Below are 9,808 nucleotides of genomic sequence, written 5' to 3' on the forward strand. Positions count from 1 at the left end.
TAAATACTTATATAAATATCATTGGGTCAAAATGGATGAATTATAATTTTTCAAAGTTATCTTTTGATGTTCATCACCTTGAATTTCCGTCAATGTCGGATTATCTTTTGGACATGTCAATTTTAGGTTATCTTTCGGGTTGGGTTGAGATAGTTATCAAGATGACATGGGTTGTGTAATTATTATTACAGCTGTTACTACTACTACTACTCAGTCAATTTTGGATCCGTTCAATACAATTCACATTAGTTAAGTTTAACACGTCTAAGGCTCTGTTCTTTTGGACTTAAAGTCACTTAATTTAAGTTCACTTCAGATCCTATAAGTTCAGTTCAGTTCAGTTCAGATCCTATAAGTTCAGTTCAGTTCAGATCAAATTAGTTTCAGTCCAAAAGAACAGGGCCTAAGAGGAAATGAACATGGCCTTACTCTGTTACTCGTACCATCCTGATCCTGGTGGTTTATTCTTAATTTTTTTTTGGCAAAGACTATGCCAAAAGATGTCTATGCACGTCGTTTAGTGACGAGGTTGTGCAATAAAAGCAACGGATAACTCTTGATAAGAGTTCAAGAAAGAGAGCGAAGACATGTTGCCCAAGCCATTCCAACAACAAAAGCCGTATATAGTTTCTTCATGGATTTTGTCAATCAGGCCTACATACCTGTCATAGTCTCTGCGTTCGTATTCCCGCTATAAATCGTTACAGCAGGTAATAACCTTGGAGATTGGTATTTGGTTGTACAAATATGTCATGCCTCCTCATCAACGATATTTGTCATGCTACCCAAGTTTGTCGGAACACATCGAAAATGGATGCATGTCAACAATCAAACAATTTTCAACGGAGGGGGTGTCTTCTACTCTTCTATACCTTTGTTTTACCCGGTACTGATGTATATCAGAATAATGAAAAGAACAGACAGCACATAAAGGAAATAAGTTCACGAGGGAGCTCAAAATAAAAACGACAACAAATAAGAAATACCCTTACCAGCAACAAATGAATATGGAGTACAAATGAACGAGAGAGTATGGTAGCCCAACCAACCACTAAAATACTGCTTCATGGAAGGGTACTTCAACTTACTATAGCACGATTTACACAACAAATGCGACCCCTAAAGATTACAAAACGACGAAAGAAGGGAAAAGGAAGCATAAGTGATAAAGAGCAACTCAAGTGTCAAAAGTTCAAGGTCTCCGACCATTTGGTGTAATGTACACAAGTTGCTGGAGAGATAATGCCATTACGATCACACAGGTTAAAGCATTGGCACGTGCCACAAGGTATCGAAACCAAAGCACCCGTCTTTTTCTGCTTCGGCCTAATCTTATAACACTCCCTATTAATGGGAAAGGAAACAAACTCCCATAACCATGGCGCCTCACTTGAAAAATAAAAGATCACAATGGAATCACTCAGAATAGATTGTTAGAAGATAATGCACACGGACAAGGTAGGATTGAGATTATCCAGTCGCAATCATCTACTAGTATTCTACTTCAAGGAGGCGTTTCTCAACCTTACACCATGGTCTGCACAACAAATGAAACCCTTTCTACAAAATCCATATTTCTATCAGGAACAAAAAAAGGGAAACCACAAGTTAAAAGACGAACTTACTGTCAAGCAAATAATTGTTAAAACTCTCGAGTGACTAGTCAAGTTACTGCAGAGCAACCTCTATCTACATCTAATAATCAATCACATTATTCGAACGTTTAAACTATAAGCCATCGAGATGAACAATTAAAAACTAATTCCTGCAGGCATTTCAAAGAGGAGCATTCTTCACCTCAGTCACAAGATTCCTTACATAATATTGATATCATAGGCGGTCAAGTATAAGTGTATAACAACTACTCCATACAAAATCACTACACGACGAAGAAGGGGGAAAGGAAACATAAGTGATAAAGGAGCAACTCAACTGTCAAAAGTCCAACTTCGCCAACCAATTGGTGTAATATTCACAAGTTGTTGGAGAGATAATACCATTAGGATCACACTGGTTAATGTGTTGACAAGCACCACAAGGTATCGAAGCCAAAGCCCCCGCCTTTTTCTGCTTCGACCTAATCTTATAACACTCTACACCAAATGGAATGGAAACAAACTCTCCTAAACCATTGCTCTTCACTTTAAAAGCAGTGTTCTCCAAGCACAAAGTATGGAGCACTTGCTTGATATGGTCGATGTTGAGCTCAAGCTGAAGACCACCCGACTTTTTAATAGCATTGAGAATTCCATCAGCAGTAGCAACTTTTTGTTTACTAATGATCCCTTTACACGCCTTCCTAAGATTCTCAATCATATCGATATCAAAAACCCCGTCTTGATACCAGACACCGCCAGTAAGCTCAGTGGAAGGCTCAAACTCCTTAGCCATGAGACGTTTCTTCCCTTTGGCTTGAACATCGGGCACCTCTTTGATATAACCCTTGCCTATAAGGGACTTAACACAGTTATCAACTACCTTAAGGTTGTCACAATTCAACTCTCTCCGAATGTTGCCCTTCCATATTCCCATATTGCCCTTGCTACGGATCAATTCGAACATGGCTTTCTCATCCGGGGTTAGCTCCTTTGCATCCGACCCAGGCCGCTTTCGCTTCATACCCAATGTCCCTCCCCTGAAACTCATCTCTTCTGATAATACTGTTAACCAATGAAATTCTAGTTTAGCCAACTTAATGTTATACTTCCTCCGTCTCAATCATTTGTTTACTTTTTTAAACCGTAATTAGAAAAGTATAATACACAAATTGTACAACAAATTGTACAACAAATTTGACAAGAATCATCAAATCAAACTCTAATACTGTTAACCAATGAAATCTAGTTTAGCCAACTTAATTTTATACTTCCTCCGTCTCAATCATTTGTTTACCTTTTTAAAACCATGATTAAACAATTCTAATGCACAAATTGTACAAATTTTTTGAAAAGAATCATAAAATCAAACTCTAATTAGCATAAGAAGGACATTAACCACCCAGATAACATAATCAAAATCAAAATGTAATTATAAGAAAAGAACACAAATTTAAAAGTAAAAATCTACAAAGTAAATAAGCAATTAAAGAATTCAACAAGTGTATACCTGATTAATTTGAAAGTATTGATTGTATAGGATCTTCAATTGTTGTGTTGAATTTTGTAGGGTTTTGTGGTTTTAGTCCCGCGATTTACGATCGTCTGGAAATGTCTTGATGTTAGCGGAAGTGGTGATCCTGACGACATCGTTTATTGATTGGACTAACAGCTACGGCCCAATTAACCATGAGCCCATAATGATTACCCAAATCTTAGGAAAACTTTAGCCAATCATTATTAGACTTGATAACGGATCAATTGGAGGCGATTTTGTTAAGCTTAATGTTGATGCGGGGGTAAAGGAGGGCGAAGGTGTGGATACGGGAGCCGTGTGTAGGGATGATAAGGGAGCGGTTCTATGGGGTGTGTCCATTGCACGAGAAGTCACATGGGTCCCAGGCATTGCGGAGGCAGTTGCGGTTTTGGACAGTTTACAGGAAGCTTTGGCGAAAGGATATCAACACGTGGTGGTAGAGAGTGACTGTTTGCAGGTGATCGAAGCGCTCAAGGGAAAGCACAGGGGTCGAAGTATTTTTTCTTTGATTATTGATGAAATCCTGGTACTTTGTAATGATTTTCAGTCGATTGTGTGGTCACATACGAGTCGTGTAAACAATTGTGTCACTCATGCCTTGGCACATGCCGTACCTAGAGTCGATAGCAGGGTAGTGTGGTCTGATGTACTCCCTCCAGCTGCGAATTCAGCTGCTCTTTTCGACTTATCTTTAATGAAGTAATGCCCCTTGGGTCATTTCCCGTCAAAAATAATTAGCGTGTAACAATAAACATTCTGGTCGGCTTAATTCAGATTCGGGTCAATTCCAGGTTTCTAGTTCGAGTGTCAGGTCGGAGACGGATCAAGTCGGGTCAATTATTAAATGATTAATAATTACTCCAATGCTAGGGTTAATTCGATTTTTATTGATAAGGATTACCATTTGATTAATAAAATTTGATTTTGATCATATGAATTAGGGTTCTTCAATTGAATTAGGGTTCATCAAAAAATTTCCCCTTCTTCCCCAATTCGATTTTAAATTATTAATAATTACTCCAATGCTAGGGTTAATTCGATTTTTATTGATAAGGATTATCATTTGATTAATAAAATTTGATTTTGATCTTATGAATTAGGGTTCTTCAACTGAATTAGGGTTCATCAAAAACTTCCCCCTTTTTCCCATAAATCGATTTTAAATGGTTAAGAATAAGGCTATTCGATTCATAGAATTAAGTTCATCAATTTCATACGATTTTGATTACTTAATAGAATTGAATTAGGTTATGATTAATGTTATGAAATTAGGGTTCATTTGATTTTTATTATGAATTTTTATTACTTACGAATACGATTTGAAAAACAAAATTGATTGATTAAGACGTCAAAATTAAATAATAATAATAATACAAAAAAACGTTAAAAACAACAACAACAACAACAACAACAACAACAACAACAATAATAATAATTGTTCCGGGTGTAATTCCAGAGCAAGTTTGTTTACCACCCGCGCTTGTAAGATGACGTCTTTGGTTGAATCTTCCTCGCCTTGAATGTTCTCCTCGGCCTCTCCTGCAACAATGAGCGAACTGAGGGCTTGGCTTTGTGCCAAGCGTACTCACTCCGACGCTCAAGTCAGTAAACTCGAATGGACTAAGTTGTATGTTACTTGGCTAAGTATGTGTTGTAGAGAGATAAGGAAGATGTTACCAGATGAATAGTGATTCTTAGGCTCAATTGTGGATCCTCTACTCAATGAGAGTAGAGGAGTATTTATAGACTTTCACCTTTTGTCACGTAGTGGCCAAGTGGCCAAGTGGCTAGCAGGTGGAAAGACTGATCTACCCCTCGGCCGAGGGACCTATGGCAGGCCGGCGGGCCCTGTTGACTCACCGCCGAGGGGTCTTGGATATGAGTTCGCGGATGTGTGCCCCGGCTGGCTAGTTGTCTCAGCCGGGACCTAGACAGTCCGCGCGTCGGTTAGGGCCGTCTAGGTCGTTGACTTGTTGTGGATATCCTTGACCTTGCTCAATGTGTTGACTTGGTCAGCGGGTGCAGAATATGCCCCATCAATTTGCCCCCAGCGTAGTCTATGCCGTGGTATGGACTCCGATGTATGTTGAGCGTATATTCTGCGTAAGAAACGAATTTTAAATCCCCGGCTTCTTCTCCCTCGGCTTACTTTCGTGCACAGGCCGTACCATATCCCCCCTCCACATGGATGTGTAATGGACATCAAATGTGGAAGAGAAGATGACGGTGGCTGGTGGACCCGAGGTTGAGAGTGCCGGTGTGCTTTGATTGCCCCGGTCCGTCTTTGCATGGCTCGGTTGATCATGTGGCCGGCGGAGAACAGATACTTAGGAATTTGCTGAGGGAGATGAATAGGCAGAGATATGAAGGGGCGTGTTGAAGAAGCTTGGTCACTGTTGCATTGATTGACGTTCAACTGTTGCAACGATTGACATTCCGTGGTCGCATGTCTGACACGTGTCTGTTCGCTGATTGGCTGACGTTTCATGGACTGTGCCCTGATTGGTCTTTCTTCATGGGCTTTTTCCTATAAATAGGGTAGTTAGCCCCTGAAATTGGCCCTCAATTTCATTTTCTCTAAAATTTCCTTCTTGCTTAAACTCTCATTGACGGAACTTCCCTCTAGCCTTCAAACTTCTACCCGGCGTAACCCTTTTTCCAAGGTAAACAATCAAATTCTCGATCTTTTCTTTGTTAAATAATTGTTAGTGCCATGTCTTCTGCTGACGCCGGGCCTAGTAGTCGTGCGCCGGGGGGTTCCCCATCGCGTCTTAATGAAGAGGAGATACTAGAGGCTATCCCGATAAGGTCTAGGGGTCCTAGGCCTCTTTCTCCTGAAGTTAATCCGAGTTCGGAGGGTTGGGAGGATGAGGAAGATGATGATGCCGAAGGGGCTCATCCTAATGAGGGGAGGCCGTATATCGAGGATCACGGCGATGCCTGTAAGGCCTGTCCTAACCGCGCTTGGACCCATAAATTTGCCAGCTGTTCTGGTCCCGACGCTTTCGCGCGTCACTTCTACTTTGGCAGGGGGTATAGTATCGTCATTCCCGGGGTCGACCAGGCGGTCTGTTGCCCTCCCAAGGGCTACATCGGCGTGTACATTAGACACCTGGAGTATGGGCTCCGGTTTCCTCTGAATGAATATGTTATGGCCATTATTAGAGCCATGAACGTTGCCGTGGCCCAACTGCACCCGTTGGCTGTTAGGACCATAGTCGGCTTTGTCTGGCTCTGTCTCTTTAGGGGGGAGGTTCCGACGGTTAATTTATTTCGTCGGCTTCACCACCTTCGACCGTCGTTTCCTGGTCGCGTCGGATGGTACAACGTGCAGACGGAGCCGGGTTACGTCTCCGTTGAAAAGCTTTCTTCCTGCAAGGGCTGGAAGGATCGGTGGGTGTTTGTTGAGGTTCCGGAGGAATATCCCTTGCCCCGGTCCTTCCAGCACCAAGTCAATTTGCGGTGTGAGACTAAGGCGGAGCGTGACAGATGGGTCACCCCAAATAAGCTTAAGATGGATGCCAGCAAGGTCCCTCTTAACGCCGATGAGGAGCGGGCGATGAAGCTGTTTGAGGTGGGAGATGATGGGTTGCCGAAGGGATGGATTCCTCCGACGCAGATCATTCTCCAGGATGTTCCGCTCTGCCACGCCGGCCTCATACCGGCCCTAGCACAGGGTGAGTGGGGTCGGTGTGAGGCCCCCTTTCTGTCATTTTTAAATGTTCATGTTTCTTGAACTTTGATTTCACTCCTTCCACTTAACTGTTGCTTTGCTTCTTTTGCAGACCATTTTGGCCCGGACCTGTCGGAGGATATCCTTAGGAGAATGGGGCTTGCTTTGCAGACAAGTCGATTGTTGATAAGCACCCTAAGGCTCGCTCGTGACCGCGAACGCCGCCGAATGATCTCATGGATCAGCAGCTGAAAGGCTTAAATGCTGAGGCGGCTCAGGCGACGGTTATTGGTAATATGCCGCGCCGAACGCGGAAAACAAAGAAATCGGCGGTGACGGCGTCGACATCAGTCCCGCCTCCCATTCCTTCGATCAAAAAAGGGACAGTGGAAGTCGTTGATGTTATTGCTGGGGAGGACTCCGATGCGGAGGGATCTCCTCATGTTCGTAAGAGGAAAGAGCCTACCCCCGCCACGACGCCTCTCGTCAAGCATCGCCGCTACCGCCGAGGCCGGCAAGGATAAAGGGCATCCGACCAAGAAGGCAAAGCCCTCTGGTACTGATCTAACCTGTGGCTCAGATTTAGCCGGCTCATTAGGCGTTCCTGATGACGGGCTCTCTGGTATGTCTATGTATGTTGACACGATGCCTTGATTGGATTTTTTGTAGATCAACCGCCGCCGTCTACGGGTCACACTGTCGAGCGGCATGCCGAGAAGAAAACTGCGCAGGCAAGTGGCCAAGATGTCGCCGTTGTCACATCCTTCCCGAAGTCCACCCCACTCCAGGTTAGGTCGGAGGGCCTAAGCTTGGTTAAGTTGCTGTCAAAGTGGGCCGAGGTGGCCGGTAACCTCGTTGTGGAGCAGGCTCAGGCCATGGCTGAGGCTGCGCCTCAGCTTGAGCAGCTCCAGTCTGAGCTTGCTGCTGCGAAGGAGGAAGCTTGTAGGGCCAAGGTTGAGGCCGAAAAGGCGGTCCTCGCTGAACGAAAGTTTCGGGAGGACGCCGAAAAGGCACTAGTTGTTGAAAAGGCCAAGGTCGAGGCTGCGGATGGCAATGCCGCTAGGCTGCTGGAGGAGCGTGACCACTTTCAGAGGCTCGCCGACCTCAATGCTAAGAGCTACCAAGAGCTGAGGTCCGGGTATAAGGCCCAGGGGAAGGTGATCCGGAACAGGGACGCTGTTATTGCCCAGAGGGAGAAGGACATTGAGATGCTCCAAACCGTTGTCCTTCCTAACATGTGCACCCAATACCGGGACCTGGCCGAAGAAGCCGCCAGGGAAACAATTGGGGAGCTCTTTCCTCTTGATGGCTCCTTTCCGTGGGGGAAATATGACGAGCTGTTCGATGACAAGCTCGAGGCCAAGGAGAAGGTTGCGGAGGAGAAGGCCAAGGAGGAAGCAAGGGTGAAGAGGGAGGAAGATGAGGCCGCAGGGAAGGCGATAGTTGTTGAGGATGCTAACGCGGCCAAGGAAGCTGAGGCTGAGGCCGAGGTTGTCAAGAAGGCTGAGACCAAGGTCGGGGCTACCAAGGAAGCTCCTGGTTCGTCCACCAAGGGCGATGCTGCTAACCCCACCGATGGCGGGCAGCCACAGGCATAGGGAGACGGGCGGTCGTCACCAGGCTCACCCGGCATCTCGGATAGCTTTAGCTGTTCGGGGGCCAATTATTAGGTCTTTTCTCCCTGCCATCTTTTGGCGCTTCAAATTACAAGTCTGTAACCTTTTGCTTTCTTTTTCCTTGTATTTCGTAACACTTTGGTAGGTAGAGTTTTGACTTATCCCTATGGGGACGGCCGTCGTCTGTATTCTCCTTGCAATTATTTCCAATGAAGTTTGCTTTATGGCCTTCGGCCTTGGCCGGGGTTTTGATCACCGCTCTTCACTTATCTTCTTGCGTTATTTAATTGAGCGCTTCTTTTTACCTTCGGCCGGGCCGAGGTGGTTTAGAATGCGTATCTCAACTGTGTTTAACGTCTTAAGCTCGGTCTTAATTTGCCGAGGGCAAGTCGCGTTTTACTCGTCTCTTCCCGGTCTTAATTTGCCGGGGGCAACGGAGTTTACGTTTTGACTGCTGTTGCACACATGTTAGCATATTGGCTCGTTCCCCCGTCACTCTCGGTCTTAATTAGCCGAGGTGATCAAGGTTTTGGCTCTATCCGCTGTGTACATATGTGGAGATGTGGGCTCGTTTCCCCGTTGCTCCCGGCTTAAAGCCGGAGTAATCGAGGTTTTTGGCCTATCTGCTTCTTGGCGTGGCTGCCGTGGCGTCTACCACTTGGAGTGACTGCTGCGGCGTCTACCTCTTGGGGTGACTGCCGTAGCGTCTACTTCTTGGGGTGACTGCGACGGCGCCTGCTTCTTGATAGTGACTGCCGTGGCGTCTACCACTTGGAGTGACTGCTGCGGCGTCTACCTCTTAGGGTGACTGCCGTAGCGTCTACTTCTTAGGGTGACTGCGACGGTGCCTGCTTCTTGATAGTGACTATGGGGGGAAGTGAACACTTTGATGGAAAACTTGGGACCATTCTTCATTAGAAATAACATGCGTCGGGGTGCCCACAGTTGTTTCGGGCACCTCCGCCGCTATACAAGATTTTTCCGAGATTGCCCGTCCCAATGGTGTATTAAAGGCGCACCCTCCATGTTTGTCAGCCGGTGTGTCTTGAGAGAGCGTCGGACCTGGGAGTGCACTGTATCTGGAAAGACTCTAATCTGGCGGTGTCGGCTTTTATCCTTTCCAGGTATCTTCCCATCCCATCGTCTCGGGCTTTATACTTTTCCCTGACTTGGTTGGCCACCAATAGTGAGCATGTTTTTACCACCGTCTCCTAATCGGACCCGTTGTTTGAGGCCGAGGAGATAAGTTTCAAGGGGTGCTTAGACACGTTCCAGCTTGGGCTGGTGATAAGGATGCCGGCTCCCGAGCTGTTCGCTGTAGGGGGCCCGTCAGTAGTTATTTCCCATATGCCGGGATGTGGTTCTTCTTGGTCGGTCGGGGTTCCTC

The 9,808-nt window shown here is 45.5% G+C and overlaps 1 protein-coding gene across 1 annotated transcript; it reads right to left on the minus strand.

Annotated features, from left to right (window-relative positions):
- Positions 1-1,744: 1,744 nt before the first annotated feature.
- LOC141605418 (putative DNA-directed RNA polymerase III subunit rpc6) lies at positions 1,745-3,280 on the minus strand. The gene is made up of 2 exons (XM_074424173.1): positions 3,106-3,280; positions 1,745-2,660 (listed from the first exon to the last, which is right to left on the minus strand). The coding sequence occupies exon 2, from the start codon at positions 2,644-2,646 to the stop codon at positions 1,936-1,938; it is 711 nt and encodes a 236-aa protein (XP_074280274.1). The 5' UTR covers positions 2,647-2,660; positions 3,106-3,280; the 3' UTR covers positions 1,745-1,935.
- Between the last annotated feature and the right edge of the window lie 6,528 nt (positions 3,281-9,808).

The sequence above is a fragment of the Silene latifolia genome, chromosome 10, assembly GCF_048544455.1.
Source record: "Silene latifolia isolate original U9 population chromosome 10, ASM4854445v1, whole genome shotgun sequence".
NCBI classification, from domain to species: Eukaryota; Viridiplantae; Streptophyta; class Magnoliopsida; order Caryophyllales; family Caryophyllaceae; genus Silene; species Silene latifolia.

Excerpts from the sequence above, each read along its gene's own strand:
- LOC141605418 (XM_074424173.1), bottom strand. The coding sequence starts at position 2,646 with ATGAGTTTCAGGGGAGGGACATTGGGTATGAAGCGAAAGCGGCCTGGG.